Below are 14,572 nucleotides of genomic sequence, written 5' to 3'. Positions count from 1 at the left end.
CATTCCACTTTATTTGCATAACCCTGCCCTGCTTAAGGCAGGGGAGCCACCGAGTGATCTCAAAATTAGCATGCTGTCACCTTCAGTGTCTCTTCTGTCATTCAGAAAAACAGGCAAGTGTGCAGACATATGAACCCATCTCACATCTACTGCGGAAATGTTAATTAGGAAGCATGGCATCCCACAGCTCCATTCCTCACCAAATGCCTAACTGACATGTTATGTATTTAAATCCCTTTCATGTGCCCTTATTATAGCGGAGATGAAGTCACATGCCAATGATGGAAAATGTCATCATCATCGTGCAATATTTTTTTTTTGCACGCACATAAAAAAATAAGAGCTAAAAATTGCACACAACTGTGCATATTTGTCAACCCAGTCTCATGATGTGTGATGCCAGGATTCAAATCTGAAATAAATCTAAGAACAGTATAATTAATTTGAGAAAAATACAAAAGCAAAAACATATGGAATGTAAATTAATCTGCATGTGTCCAACTGTACAGCCTACATACATCTCCTGTGATAGCATAATTGCACATACAGAGGATTTTCAGGCATCTATAGACGTGTTAATTTAGTTAATTCAATTTCTGTAGTGTCATATGTATTTGTGATGTATTTCTACTGAGTCTTTTTTCAAAATAAACATCAAACTTGTATTTCTTTGCTGTGTGTTTTTGGCTACTGGAGGCTGCAGGCTCACTGGTGTGTTGGGCATATTGCCAACATCTCTATTGTTGAGGAGGTAGTGCCCTCCTGTGGCTTCAGAAGGAAACTACACGCCACACTGAACACCAGGGAATGTTGCTCATGCATTCATTTTCTATAATAAATATTAAGATGAGGCTGATAACATACAACATGAAATGTGAATAAAATAGACTTCAAGAAAAATGTTGTCCCTTATCTCCAAAATGCTGTTTGATAGAGCGATCAAAATCCAGAGCCATTTTGGCTGCTGAGATAGCTCATACAGAGGAATGATGAAACACATATGTAACTGTGATTACTGCTACGTTGTGTGAACAGAGCTGAGACATCTGGAGTTCAAAGGCAGTAGCCGCAGTAAAAAAAGGAACAAATCTTCATCCCCTGAACGTACCTTTTTAAAATCACTGAATCGTTTTCAGTGATGCAGAGCTTTATCTATGACAAGTATAAAAATGTTACTCGACAGACAGGCCTAAAATCAGAAACACCACCGTCTCACTCCGAGTTATTTTTAAAAAATATTTTATTCTTTGCAAAGGAGGCATCGGGAGCATCAGTGCGTTCTATGGCTTGTGTACAGAGTTCCTGTAGGAGACAAAATCATAGAACAAGCCCTTGGGTGAACTGAGGGCCCCACCCATGTTTACCAAGGAGGAATGTTTGAGGCAGCTACTCCGCAGCTGTTAACAGAACATGGTCTTAAGCAACGGGCACAGTGTTTGAGCTGAAAGTGTTAGAAAGGAATGCTACTGTACAGTATGTGGTTTAGTACTTGACCCCGCACTGTTACATAAAATCTGAAGAAATCAAGCGATTCAGAAACGCTCTGACCTGTGAGCTAACTGTAATGCTGCTGATACTTTTAAGAATGTTAAGTATGTTTCTCTTAGGAAGGAACCGAAAAGGAAACACAACTGCTGTTGAGATGATATCTTTTTTTTTTTGTGTGAAGTCTTGGAGCCCCTCAGCAATACTTTGAATACTATTAATAGAAATTACTCTCAACATCTCATAAGTTTAATGCTCAGTTTGATAAACTAGTGGCAGAATTAATGCCTTTGACTACACTCTACATATGGGCACAGTCTGGTGAGCTAACATCACAGAAGAATGCACAGATTCGTCCCAGATTCTTTAGTTTTCAATTCATTTGCTAGTTTTGTTTCGAACAACTTGACTCATCCACACACAATAGAACTTACCAAATTTGGCATTGTGTGTGATAATATCATTATTCCCATGGAGCTGGTGCGTGCAACTGAGCAGCCTTGACTGTAATCCAGAGCTGTCAACATTCCACCAGAGCAGCAGTTTGGGTTTAGGATTGTTTACAGAAACACTTTGGGCAGCAGAGAGTGGTCGTTACATCTTGCATGTGGAGAGAAAAAACAGCTCCTCCTTATATTTGGTATAATCTCTGGATGCTGCTGAGACTGTGCCCAGGTTTGATGGCGTACAAATCATTGGATCAGACCCAGCATGGGATAAAGCTAACAACAGTGCAGATTGAATACAGTACATGTGTGTGGGACAGAGACACAGGTGTGATTGATGCAAATGGTTGTACAGTTCCAATGTTGTCTTTCACTGTGAATAGGCCTTATCTATACCTTTAACAGCACAGTCATTGTGAAAGTTAAATGTTATAATTGAAGGGTAAAGCACCACCAGTGAGGAGAGTCAATGTATTTCAGTACATTCATTGTCAAACCCTGCAAGGTTGGTTTAATTCCTGTTTTCTCTCTGGTAGTGTTTTTTTTTTTGGGTGGTGGGTGGAGATCATAGCATAGGAGATTGGGGGTGAAATGATGCAGGGCGATTTTAAACAAAAGCCCAAGGGCACCCACACAGTCCAACCCACACACACACACAAACACACACACACACGATCACACATGCACGCACACACACTCAAAACATTCTCACACACATTATTTATGCAGGAGAAAAAAATATATTAACATTTTGCATTACAAAACAGTACAAGGGCCTCAGTGTAGTAAAATATGTCTTCTGTCAGATAAAAACGTGGAGACGAATCCATGTGGGTTGTCATTTCCTTACATCTGTATGCAAAACTCTCTCCCTTTGCCTTCGACAAAATATCTTTCTCTTATCTATTAAAAATATTCCCAAAGTTGAATGGGATTTGAGGCACTGGATTATATCTCTGTACACACACACAAAAAAAAAAAAAAAAAGTCATTTTCACCCTCCCTCAAGGTTTGTTCAGCAAATGGAAGCCCCCTCTGGAGAGCTACATGATCTTGATGCCATTAGGCGTTAAGGGGCCGAAAGGCCAATGGGGAGCACTTAACTAGTTTAGGCATTAGACGCCAAGTTTCTCTTGGCTTTTCTCCCAGCCAACAGTCCAGCTGTCTGGCTCTGTAAAAACTCTCAGATCCACCAGGAGCTACACTATAAACCCTCCCCATCTCTCTCTCCTTCCCAATAGACTCAACTACACCTGCTCGCTGTTATCTGGTTCAGTCTGATTCATGAGAGTAAAAACAATTCATTCTTTCTACAACCTTAATCTTACAGCCCTCTGAGTGAAAACCAGCAGCCATTGTAGTTTAAACAGCCCGGCGCTGGAGCCTTGTTTAAAGCGGTTGGTTGGCAGGACAGCTGAAACAGTATTTCATTCTGGAGGAGCCAGGCATCTGTGGTCCAGTGTGCTGCACATCTCTGTATCCTACTGTGGCCATCCAGACAGCCAAGGTCCTGAACAATCTGTAATGGCTCTCTGTTGTGTGGAATCCAGAGTATATGACCAGAGCTTGAGAAGATTGACTCCTTTCCACAGCTGGCGTACATGAACAAAAGAAAGCACAAAATAATCTGAACAGTTTCACAGCATGTTGGCATTCCGGTCTAATCTCTCCACCAGAGCAGGACCCTTCAGCTCAGTCCACCGGGCCCTGGAAGATTAGCTTTGAACAGCCCTGAGTGAGGCTGAGCTGGGTGGCACAGAAGGGGCAGGCGGCGTGGAAGGCGTGGGTGCCATGGGGCAGAGGGATCTCCGCCCAGTACTTGACTGACTTCTCGGAGCACACGTGTCCACATGGCACAAAGGCATGCGTGGGTGCACCTGTGTCCACGTAGAAGGCCGGCTCGCAGCCCAGCCACAGCGGCACATAGGGCCCGACCACCCGGCACATGGGACACTCTCGCTGAGTATTGGGCTCCTGCTCTGAACGGTGGCCCCAGTTGTGGTAACCGTGCACGTGGCCACACGCCAAGTAGACCCAGGGCTGCTTGTCCTCCAGAGAGGAGAGGGCGCGGCTGCGCTGCATGCTGGGGAAGGCGAGGGTGTTGAGACCTACAGGGCACTGGGGCCGCGCTGCATTGATCTCCTGCCTGAGAGCCTCCAGATGCTTTTGGGTGGGAGTGTGGAAGAGGCCTTCTGCAGTGCGCCACAGCAAAGTGGCTCCACATAGATCCACCAGGGAGCCATCCTGCAGTATATTACTCTCAATCTCCACCTGAAGAGGAAGATGTAAAAGACATTCAGTTCACTTTGTGCATGTGACTATCATAATCACTTTGTATTTCTGACTTGAGAAACATCTGCTTAATAATCTGTGATGCTTCAACTGCATCACAGTGTCACTAATGTATGTAAGGAGCTACTGACCAGTTTGCCTGGGGTCTGTGCTGAGCGGGTCTCTCTCAGAGTGTAAACATCCCCACAAACAGAGATCTCTCTCCATACGCCAGGTTTGGACTCTTCTGTGAATCCACCCTTGGGGTGCATTACCAGCACACCATTGGTTGTCAGGCCGTCCATGTGACCGTCAGGGTTCTTCCATTTCGCAGCTTTTTCCTGTAGGCGAGACAGAGCACAGATGATGACGTGATCTAATGTGCTGTGTGGGGGTTTTTATGTACTTTTATATAACACAGCCAATGGCAGAGATGACTTTTGTTTATCTGGTTACAAGTTATACATTTAAAGAAACAAAGAGAGCATTGAAATAGAGATACTGTACATCTATCATGGTACACTAACTAGTAATTACCCCGAGGAAGATGTTCTTGGAGGAGTCAAACCCGGCTGCATAGATACGAGCAGTGAAGGGCGGGTTACGCTCACAGACAACTCGGCAGGCAAAACGGGAGATGGTGCTCTGTGTGATGGGAGTCTCCTCTCCCTCCTGACCTCCTGCTATTGTGTCAGTCACCACAAAGTCTATGGGACTCTCAGTGGAACGCCCAATCTAAAAAGCAACACAGTAATTACATTGTTGGTGAGGAATAATTGATATCATGCTGTATCAGTGCTCGGTTTCTTGTGTTCTCTTGTCAGTACACAGGCATGGATGCAGAGGTGTTTATTTTCTTTACTGCGGACATTTTCAGATTTCTGGTAGTTCAGCCTTTTGCCAGTTTATGGCAGTTTGACATATGAATGATGGCACCCTAGTTCATGTTTCTGTTTGTGTGGTAGAAAAAAAAAAAGAAAGACTGGGACACTACACACTTTAGTACGCAACATTTCATACAGCAGCATGTTGGATTATCTTCAATGATACACTGATAAAACAAGTTTCTGTTTTTACAAAAAAGAATATTTCAGGCTTATTTTTAAGCAGATTGCAGAGTTCAACAATGTCCAAACAGTTCTCAAGCTGAACAAACAGAGGTAAAAATAAGCATTTCCCTCTTTCATTTCCTCTTTTTTTCATCACAAATGGTCCTGAAAATTCCTTTTTTTTTTTTTTTGAAAGGTCTCCCCCTTCTTTGCTGTGCCTGTGTTTCCGTTTATTCTGTGTTGTTCAAAGACACATGGATACAATAAAAGAGCTGAATGTGTAGCACGTGTCTGCAGTGCTAACTTCCCTCTAGTCATCATCGCCTTGCTGTGCATTCAGATTAGTGCTACGGGCAGAACAGTTGACAGTATACATACAAGGCACATGTACTCCCAAGTGGAGGGTGAAGTTCAGGAAGGAGAAAAAAAAAAAAACCTACCTGAAACATGTCCGTGTCTTTATCATGGCTGTACTCCACCACTACTGTGTGGTTCCTGGATAGTGTGTATGAGATGCTGTGTTGGCCTTTACAGTTCACAGCCTGAAATATAACAAATGAGCAACTTAATACACACACACACACACACACACACACACACGCTGCATGTTCTGTTATCATATTAAACACAATAAATGCATGGATTTTTAACGATTTAGTATAAGCACACCAACAAAACAGAGGTGCTCTTATTATTTTGCGTCACAGTGAAGACACCTTTTGATGTCTGGGCTTGTGGCTTTAACACCGGATCTGAGAGTGCCAGAGGTTCACAAACAGGAACTACTCGACCAATTGCAATGATTACCTTATGCAATCATTGCATTGTTTTGCTGAGATTAAATTACAGATGAGAGCAAAAGCAAGCCCCCTATTAAAATGCATGGCACTCAGTTGATTAGTCACATCCTAAGATTCAACAACAACTATTGTTCTATTTGGAAGAACATGTTTATTTGTCCTTCTTTTCATCCTAGTTAGTTAGTTATTTACAACTAAATTTTTCTCAGGTAAAAGACTTCAATATACTAAATAAAAACCAAAGGTCCGGGGGAAGGAATTTCTGGAAGAGGAAAAATAACGAGTGTGTAAAGTAACACTCCTATGACAGTGACCATAAACTGCTCACTGGCCTCAGCTAACACAAGCTCGCCTATCAGCTGATCTGCCTCAGTGTAGTGAGGGAGGGTGGGTTAAAGCCACTCAGGCCCAGCTCCCATCAATACTTTACCACATGCCACTATCATCCTGCTTTAATCTGCGAATTCCATTTCCCAAACATCTCCCCCCCCCCCCGCCTTTGTCACGTGCGTGAGGGAAAGAGGGAGAGAGAGAAAGTGGGTCATCAGTGCTGCCACACTCTGCTGTAACATCAGAGACAGACGGGAACAAATGTCATCATCACATGCAGTCTTGTCTTGACTGCGCCGCTACAAAACAAATGGTGCTCCACCTGTTTAACAGCTAAAAGAAGTTCATACACACCCCGAACAGAAAGATATATTTTTACAATCACAACACCCCCCCCCCAAAATGTCACACACACACACACCCTCCCTCAGTTGAAAGCGTAAAAATAAAAACACAGCCACGGGGTCATCCGACCCCCCGAAAGGAAAGCCAGTGCAAACAATCACAAATGCATAAATGCAGTAATTGAGATCAAGTAGGGAGATTAGAGAGCAGGGGCAGGATTTCAATCGGAGGCTGGCAGTGGCATCACGGGAGCTCCTCATTATCTGTCATGAACACCAGAGTGTGCACAGACACGTGAGCTTTCCCTCTCAGCGTTCTCGGTTCATTCGTATGAGACTGCTACACTGTGAGGGAACAAGAGTGGGTTGGGGGACTGCTGTAGAAAATAAAGTGTGTATATATATATATATATATATATATATATATATAGAGAGAGAGAGAGAGAGAGAGAGGGGTCCAAATGGGAAAGTGGTCTCAGACTTTTGGACCCCACTTATATATATATACACACACACATATATTTTTAAAAGGGTAGATGACTTTGTTTTTTTACTTTACTGCTTACTCAAAAGGAAAGCCTTCCTCTAATTAAGCTCACCGCCCTCCTTGTTTCTTAAGGAATGGCTATTTTTGACCGTGTGTACAGCTGGGAGTGGAGGGTCAGCCAACTGCAACAACTTCCTCCTCAGCTCGCCCTCCTTATCCCGTGCTTGGTAACAGGGTGGCAGAGAGGAAGAGTGGTGAAAGGGGAAGAAGGTCTGAGCAGTTCCCATCTCTGAAACAGTCTGTTACTTATTGTGTAAATAGCATTCTTTGCTTTGTTGTGCTGTGCAGTAAAAAAAAAACAAAAAAAACAAAAAAAAAACACAGTGTAGCAGTGTGGAGCAGCAGAAACATTTAGCTAAATTCGATAGGGCACTGCAGCTTTCTGCTCTGTGATGTACAGTCGCTGCAATGAAAAACCCTCACTTACAGAAAAAAAAAAACATCTACATAGATATCAAGAGTCAAGTTCCACAAGGTGAGAGTAACCTGAACCCGAGAGGCCAAGGGAGCTTAACTCCCAACAAAATGTCTGGAATATTGGCCTCTAAGAGCTGCAGAGGTAAGCAGGTCCTCTAGCTTGTTTAGCAGTTTTGCTTGGGAACCACAGGCAGGAATGCAGACATGTTATACTGGACGGGGCAGTTTCTGGCAGGCACGCTGGTGCAAAGAAAAGCTATGAGGCCCGGCTAAGAACTACAGTTATTGTACTGGAAATGTCAACATTAGGGTCTGCCAACAATAATGTAAAGGGGTTTACTGCGCGTTCCACGAGCTACTGAAATCATTGAGAAAACAGTCTGCTGCTCTGAAAAAGTCAGTTTTGTGTTTTTCTGGATTCTTCTTCAATTGTGGCTCCGCTATCTTCAATCACAATATCAGCCACACTGAATACAGTCCAAACTACACGCGTATAGAAATTAGTCATCAATTTACTTGCATGCGTATGAAATTTTCTAATCTACAATATATACACACACATCAAAAGACAAGGAGACAATTGTTCTTTCCCCACTGAGAGTCTGTTCAGTAATCATTCATTCATCCTCTGATCTGCTCTGTACCTTGCTGGCCTGGGGTGTGTTGAGGATGTGCACAGTGCTTGGCTTAACACCATTGGCTTTGGTCCTCTTGTATAGCGCAAATCTGCTTTTCCGTCTACCCCGATCTCCATTGGGCAGGGAGCCATTATACCTGTCACAGAAGGGGAGATGGGGTGGGGTGGAGGGAAGGACAGCAAATTCACAGTTCAATTTTTTTTTTTTTTTTAAATGAAAAAAATGCAAACGGTTTTTGTAGAAGCAAAAAGGATGTGTCTAATGAGATTTACAGGCAAAATTCTTGTAATCATATAACAAGTAAACATGGAGAATTAGAAACATTCATGTGTTTGAAAAGGAGCTTTGCCACGCATTACATCACTGGCAATCTAATGCACCCTATTAGCAATCTAAGCGTTACCTTGGATGATGACTCTTATTACATAATACACTCTGGTACTTGTGATTTCAGTGAGCCAGTTCTGAGTAAACCTGCAGCTGTTCTTTTGCTCTGTGTCCCAGGCAGGAGCGGGTTTTAAGATGCACGTCAGGTTTGCTACCACTTTGGGTAAGCGGAGCCTGGCTGGAGAACTGGCTCGCATGGCTAAAAAACACATTCTCTCATAGCTGTGTTTTATACGCCGGTGTGGAAAGCTTTAACGACTCAATTCAAAAAGCCTCAGCATGACCGGAGGAGCTTCTAAGAGTGTTCTGTTTTCACTTCTCAATACCAGATTCCAATTTTGCCCTTCAATCTGCTGCGAGGCACCTAGCCTAGGCTGCTCCTTGTGAATGAAGAAGCCCCTTCCGGTAGGACTGGTCCTCTCCCTATCCACCAGCTGGTTCCTACAGCTGGGACACCCCATGCTCTACTCCCATCCAACACACAGACCTTCTGTCACACACTCGCACGTAACCACAGTGTGTCGAACAGACGCTTTTGCAAAGCGGAAATATCCGTGTCAAAAGCCTCAAGTTAGCATCATGAGAGGATAAACTCTGCCAATTGCTATATAATCTACTATTTCTCCTCTTTGTTTCAACGCAAATGCAACAGAAGAAACAAGATCCTCCTTCTGCTCCTTGCTACCTCCCTCCCAAGCTAGCCCACCTGTCCCATGTCTCCACACGGCTGGCCAGGCATAGAAACACATGGTCCCAGTCAGCACAGTGCACAAAGCTGGCCTGTAGGACAAGCCACCCACAGAGAGCTAGAGAAGCACTGGATGATACTGTAGACAAAACTACAACCAATGCTCTGAGGGCAGGAGGGAAATGACAAAATGGGAGTGGATAGATTGTGGTAGTATCTTAAAATGTTTAAATTATTCACTATTGCAAAGAGAATTCAGCTACTCTATGTTTTCATGTTACTTTCAAAAGACATCCACTCTGGTTATAAGGTGCAGAACAGAAGGCACATCAAAATTAAAAACAAAAAAAAAAAACGTTGATCCAATGTGGTCCTAATCCTGATATAGATGCATATGGGATAGAAATGTTGATTATCTCACATCAATAATCACACTTTTGGAGCTATTAGTGTGCCGACTCTATACTCCAATTTCACTGAACTTGTCCTAGAAACTTCCCACCTAAATAAAGCCCAGCGAGGCCTAAATATTTTTGAGATTTCTACCTACTTGAGAAGGCCAATCTGCTGGATACGAGTGTATTTATGGTTCCTGTGCATGGATGTCCCACATATAGCACACAAAACAGATGATACGCTCTCTGCAGCTGAGCATTTATGCCAGGATGAATTCTAAATGCAGAACATAACCCTGAATCGGTGAGAAATGACACACATGCTTTCTATTATTCATCATTACAGAGAGGAACAATATTCTGTCACTTAGGAACCGGCACCGTCACATTGGCTTGGACAGGCTCTTTAATGCAGCGCTCCTACTAATTGTGTTAGCTTTCCCTTTTGACCTGTGCCAGGCAGACAGCGGATTTACCTTCCAATACTTAGGAGCAGGGATTAGAGACTCTGGCGTATCACCTATCCGCCAGGGTTGCACTAATGAGCCAACAGCACCTCCTACCTCTTACGCTAACATGAGAGGCTAGTGTTCACAGAATGAGGAGGAGATATGTTTAGTAGTTTTAACTCTCACTGGCATGTCAGAGAGGCAAAGTGTGGTCTTAAAGGGTCACAGAGAATGGCACAGGGGTCAGATTATGCTGCACAGACGACTACTGCCTATTTGTGCTTAAAATAGGTCAATCTAAAGGTGTGCGAGTACATTAGAAACTATTTTGATAATCGAATAATCATTTTAGTCTTTTTTTTGTAAGGTAAAATACCAAATATTTGCTCATTGCAGCTTCTCAAATGTAAAAACTTTTAAGCGTTTCTGTCTCTTAAATGATAGTAAACTGAATATCTTTGGATTTTGGACTGTCGGTCAGACAAAATGAGACATTTGAAGACATCACCAAGAAATTAATTATTTTCCGCTATTATCTGACACAGAGAAAACGATTTATTAGGGCTACAACTAACGATTGTTTTCATTATCGACTCATCTGTTGATTATTTCCTCAATGAATGGAGTAGAGTTGATTGGTCCATAAAATGTCAGAAAATGGTAAAAAATGTCAAACACTGTTTCACAAAGCCTAAGATGACGTCCTCAGATGTCTTGTTTTGTCTTCATCCCAAAGATCAGAATCAGAAACAGGTTTATCACCATGTAGGTTTGCACATACAGGGAATTTCCCTTGAGGTTGTGTTGCATAACAATCAAAAAAGTAGGTAAGGTATATAGAACACAAGTACCTATACAAAGTAAGAGAAAATACAACTACAACAAATTACAGGTATATAATGTATAAATAACATTTACAATCAAAAATAAGATATAGTCAACATAGTAAAATATATTCTAAGTGAAAAGAGCTATTGAGTTAAAAAAAAATGTACAAGCTATTCAGTTTACTGTCATAGAAGACTAAAGAAACCAGAAAATATTCACATTTGAGAAGCTGGAATCAAAGAATTTGGACATTATTTTCTTAAAAAATATTGATTATCAAAATAGTTGGTGATTAATTCAACAGTTGGCAACTTATCTTTTAATTGACTAATTGTTGCAGCTCTAGAGAGAATAATTGGCAGATTAATCAATAATGAATATAATTGTTAGTGCAGCCCTCAAGTACATCTCTAGGACATTATCACTACATGAGAGGCAGCCAAATGGCATAGTGAGTGAGATGAGCAACAGTCAACTGACTCAGATTCAGGCTGCCATGGCTCCAAGTATCTGTCTGACTGATATAACCTTGAACACAACACTGACACAGCACCAGGTCCTCCTACACTCTGACCTTGATGTAGAGGCCAGAAAGGCAACTCTTCACCTTCTTGGATGAATAGAGTTGCCAAGAAAACGACATCACTTCTCAACAATCAGTGCTAGTTTGTACCAAAGATGTCCCCAAGTTGATTTGTATACTTCCTATCAAGCGGTTCTTTAGGGAGAAATGTACAAAGTTCAATCAATAGGCCCAGTCTCCCAGCCACAATGGACAGAGGAAGCTGAGGAGAGGCAAAGGCTGGGTCCTGATCAATCCATCCTTTCATTTCCAGGATACCCATGCAGCCGCCGTCCCCCTCCCACCACCCCTCGCCACCCCCCACTCCACACTGACCAGCACCGAGCCAATCCGCCCAGGCAGAGATGGGGTGCAGCCATGCAAGTAATAAAAGCCACCATGGTCATAGCAACAAACCACTGAGGGAACTGCTGCTCAAACCAGCTTTGTTCCATGCTGTCAGCTATCTTGTCTACCATCAGTTTTATCAATGGGATGTGATGTCACAGCAGTGATTATACACCCCGTCACATCTGATTCAAATGTGTCTTTATGCCAAGAGAGAGAACAAAAGTATCGACTTCAAACATGCCACATGTTCAGCCTGGGGTAATAAGCAGTCAGCACTTTTTGTCCCTTATAATAAGCAGTACGACTGTGAGTGTATGGGTGGAGGGCAAGGGACAAAACCACAGTCCTCCATGGCTCTGTGTGCAACCTTCATAAGCATCTCATTTCAAGTGCTTCAAACAAATGCTATATCCCCACAGCACAAACATCTGAACATGCTTATTATAAGTTAGCTGCAATGTTGGCCAAACTCTAATCACTGATGACACAACAGGTGTTTTCCATCATCTATTGTGGCTGTTGCCCTTGACAGCTTATCAATATAAACATGACTGTTTTGAATGATAACTGGCTGCTGTTTCTGCTGAACAAATGCAGCAAAGAACAGTAGTGGTTTTGAAATAGTTCTGACATAAACAAAGAAAAAGCCACATCAGTTTTTACTCAGTAGCAGGATGAGGCAAGTATACTAATGTGACTGACAACAGATTAGGGCTGGGTATTGTTTGGAATTTTGGATACTAATGCCAATATACCATACCATACATACCAGTTTCGGTATTGACACCAAAAATCAATCAATATCTTTGTAAATTTTAACAAAAAACACCAAAGTTTTCACAAGTTAAATCCTGGCTAAACACAAGCTTTTCCTAAATAAAATACAATCTAAAACTGGCAATCAAAGAATAAGTAAACAAGATTACAAATCTGACCACAAAATCACTGTCAAGACATGATAATTGACTGATTTTGTGTTCTACTGCTGTACGTACCAAAAGAAAAAACTGATGGTATTGTTACATAAAATGCTAAAACCTGTGACAAAAAGACAAGATATAAATGTAACCATGAGGCTTCATGACCACTACTTTAAAGAAGAAGTACCCTGACAAAAAAGTTAAGAAAACTGCCCTCATTGCATAAGACGATATAAAATCTGTCAGATTTTGAGATACAGTTGTAGTAGGCCATGGTGGCCAATATTGTAATTCAATGAACAGGATTGTTTTATGGCAACATTTTTATGTTTTTTGGATCGATGTGATGAAATATCTTGATTTTTCTTTACTCTTTTTTTGGCTGGATTAGCCAAAACACAACAGTTTCCCCATTGATGTTCCACTGAATTTACTATATGACCATAATAGCTGTTATCGCCTTTTGCAACACAAAAACACATATAAACTGTGACTGAGAGTTTTATTCATATCCCCATCACGCACTAGGTTGATGGTGCTCTTTGGTGGTCCCAAAGCTTGGCATGTGAACAACAGAATCATACTTAAAAGACATCTGAGGAAATTGACCATGTGTTTTGGGATTAGCAAGGTTCATTAACAAATTTGGCAACTTTAAAAAATGTGCAATGGCCCTCTGGTGCGTGTGCTCGTAACAACAGAAGACGCAGATGTAAAGTTTAGCTACAGATAGCTTTTTAAAAAAACAAAAAAAAAAGGAAGAACCCTAGGGGCTGAGGGCTGGGGGCTGGGGGAGGGGACCATCTCCACTTCCGAATTCCTAAAACCCTATGAATCCAACTTTAAGGTAGGACAGAGCGCCCTGGTCAGAGTTGCTGAGTGTGGGATTAATTTCACCAGGGTTGCAAAAGTTGTCCTGAACGCATCTGTTTGGTGGTGAACATCAGTATGTTCAGATGTAGCGAGCCTGTCGTTGTTTCATCCGATGTTATCAGGAAATTAAACATCGCCACCAACTCTGGAAACGAAAACGTACACATTTCTGATTGCGCACGTGTCTCATTGGTGGAGTAACGTGAGCGCGTGAATTTCCCCACTGGGCTTGACGGTTTCTTTTTCTAAATACAAAGTGTTGTCTATAGATGTTGCCTTCCCTCTTAAGTAACACCACATTGCTGAAAATGCCCAGTTCATTTCGAAAACTTAGCTAAGTTAGCTATCTGAGTGCCCCCCTTGTGAAACTTCCTCAAGATCAATACTCAGCTTTCACGTACACATACAGGAGTATCCACAAAGTCAAAACATCCCAAAATAAATACAAAAGAAGGCTCAACTCACCCCAGGACCACCAGCTCCCCGTATTTAACTGGGTCTTTGGACGGGGCGCAGTGCTCCTCTTGGCTTAACGAAAACATGAGGCTTCTGGCTTCACTGTGTAAACGTTAGCTATACAGTAATAACAGCAGCTGAAAAATAACCAGGAACTGCCTTCAAAAAAACACACGAACACGCTGTCAATTCATATCACAGATCCAGCGGCATGTGTCTACGTGCTCGCATAAATCCAGTTTTTCTATAGATGAACTGCTCTCAAACTTCTTTAGCGTGACATTGCAAAATGTAACTTACTTGGCGGTTGAAACCGTTCTGAAGCAGATACAAAAA

The 14,572-nt window shown here is 42.2% G+C and overlaps 1 protein-coding gene across 1 annotated transcript; it reads right to left on the bottom strand.

Annotated features, from left to right (window-relative positions):
- Positions 1-1,222: 1,222 nt before the first annotated feature.
- peli2 (pellino E3 ubiquitin protein ligase family member 2) lies at positions 1,223-14,572 on the bottom strand. The gene is made up of 6 exons (XM_067613799.1): positions 14,246-14,572; positions 8,334-8,463; positions 5,692-5,793; positions 4,740-4,937; positions 4,355-4,543; positions 1,223-4,202 (listed from the first exon to the last, which is right to left on the bottom strand). Exons 1-6 carry the CDS (start codon positions 14,320-14,322, stop codon positions 3,624-3,626), a joined length of 1,275 nt encoding a protein of 424 aa, XP_067469900.1. The 5' UTR covers positions 14,323-14,572; the 3' UTR covers positions 1,223-3,623.

Source organism: Thunnus thynnus, chromosome 16 (genome assembly GCF_963924715.1).
Source record: "Thunnus thynnus chromosome 16, fThuThy2.1, whole genome shotgun sequence".
Taxonomy (NCBI): Eukaryota; Metazoa; Chordata; class Actinopteri; order Scombriformes; family Scombridae; genus Thunnus; species Thunnus thynnus.
Note: the sequence above shows the minus strand (reverse complement) of the source record. Positions and strands in the feature narration are given on the sequence as shown.